Here is a 2,200-nt window from a genome sequence, read left to right on the forward strand (position 1 = left end):
TACAATCATATGATTTAATTATATGATTTAATTATAACTAAAAGCTCATTGTTTTTTTTTTTTTTAATGTGACTTATATCCAGCGCAATTATTATATTTTACAAAATAGCTGATTTATGTAGGGTATTAAAAATATAAATTAGATATACATTCTTTGTAAATTATACATTCTTATTTAATCCATAATATGTACACATTATTGGACATTTCCTTGGAGTTTTCATGTATTATACACAAGTATTTAAAAAAGTAGTACTATTGCAACAGCATATTCTTGACCAAATCAAGTCAAAAAGTCTTGAACCACTTTTCTCTCTGACAAATATTGGATTGGCAAATAAGTTCGTTCGGTTTTTTGACTGGTTTTGAATGAAAAAAACCGAACGAACTTATTGCCAACCCAATAATTACTATCGAAATATCGTAAGCTAAAAATTACAAAGTTTTCCTTGAATATTTTTTTTGAATTCAAAAAATATTAGGCAAATATAAAAAAACAAGGTTCAGATAAAAGTTGTTCAAATTAATTAATAGAAAGAAATAATACAAAAAAATAAAGGTTTCCACTAAAAAATATATACCTTAAGCGCTACTGGGCCCAACACGAAACCCGGACCCAAAATCTAATAAAATCATCCCCTTTGAACCCTGTAACTTTTATCTAAAACATTTTTCTCTAAAATGTGTCGTCCAATAGATAACTGCGATCGTCATTTAAAATGGGACACTCTGTAGAGAGTCAGTACTGACAGTGAATATTAAAACGCATGAGCATAGATATGCATTAATATCTTCCTGCGTCCGTTCTAATAATATCGCAACCTTGACGAGTCATGATTGATAATTTGCATCGCAGAATCATGCGCAATAAGTGTTACATCAACAGGACAGTATCTGCCCTCAAAACATTATCATGTTTATTACAATAATATCTAATCTAAACATAAAAAATTATTTAAAACACGCTAATTACAATTTTCTGTCACAGTACAACGTGAAATAACAACAAAAATTAGGTCTAATTTATACAGTTAAAAAATAAGAGACCATAATGCTTATAATTCTCTGAATAAATAAAATATTTTCTCAACGTTTATTAATATTTGTTATATTTTAAATTCAACTCATCATTAAAATATCGTTAAAATATCATTTAAAATCAATGGAAAGGTATTATTAAAAATATTAATTTTACGGAAACTAACACTACAAAAATCCACATAATTGTAAATAAAGAAAATCAAAGCCAAGAAAAAAATATGTAAAAAAAGAATATTCTTTTTTAATATCTCGTAGTTAAATCGGTCGGATGATGGCCCAAAGGCCGCCTTCAGCAGCGTTCAGGAAGGTTGAACCCGTCAACTTTAATGGTACTCGCGTCTTCGGAGAAAGCTCTAGTCTGTACTTCCTCAGGAGCGTAGCCAAACATGCTTTTATCTGTAACTGAGCCATTCTCTGTCCCACGCACATTCGCGGTCCCTCGCCGAAGGGAAGATAAGCATATTTCTCGATGCTATGTTTTCTCTCCGGGCTAAATCTTTCGGGATCGAACACCTCAGGATCCTCCCAGTATCGGGAGTCTCTCTGCAAGCCCATGATGGGTATCAGAATGTGCATTCCACGTGGCACGTGACAAACGAGTCCGTCGGATCCTCTCAAATCGGTCTCCTCCGTGCAAACCTTGTCCAGAAATCCCCCAGCGGGCAGGAGTCTCTGTGATTCGCTAAATACCTGATCCATGTACTTCATATCTTTCAAGGCGTCGTAAGTGATCACACCATCGTATTTGTTAAGCACAGACATCACCTCGTCGCGTAATTTCTCCTGCACTTCTGGATGAGTAGCCAAGTTGAAACCGACGAAACTTAAAGCGGTGCTGGTAGTGTCGTAGCCGTCGACGAAAAATGACGTTGCGTGAGAAATGACCGTGTCCATGTCAAATTTTTCACCCTCTGACCGTTCCAGATCGACCATCAACTGAATAAAATCGTGTCGACGCGTCTCCTCCTTCCTTCTTTGCTCCATAATATCCGTAATTATCGTTCTAAAGAAATGATCGGCCTCCTTTGGTAAAACTCTCACACGGAAGATTTTACCTAACAATGGCATAAAAAACACAAGGGTGAAAATAATGTTGTTCCAAAAGGTTGGCGCGAGGAAGGATTTGCCCATTGTGTAGAAAGACTCGCTTTCTCTCTCG

General features: G+C 35.3%; 1 protein-coding gene across 1 annotated transcript; it reads right to left on the reverse strand.

The window, feature by feature from the left end:
- Positions 1-505: 505 nt before the first annotated feature.
- LOC112459876 (cytochrome P450 3A19-like) lies at positions 506-2,196 on the reverse strand (the record flags this gene model as incomplete). The annotated part of the gene is made up of 1 exon (XM_025024245.1): positions 506-2,196. A coding segment is annotated over one exon (900 nt), but the record flags the coding sequence as incomplete, so codon positions are not given.
- Positions 2,197-2,200: the final 4 nt, after the last annotated feature.

The sequence above is a fragment of the Temnothorax curvispinosus genome, unplaced genomic scaffold, assembly GCF_003070985.1.
Source record: "Temnothorax curvispinosus isolate PA1 unplaced genomic scaffold, ASM307098v1 QBEX01010184.1, whole genome shotgun sequence".
In the NCBI taxonomy this organism is placed as follows: Eukaryota; Metazoa; Arthropoda; class Insecta; order Hymenoptera; family Formicidae; genus Temnothorax; species Temnothorax curvispinosus.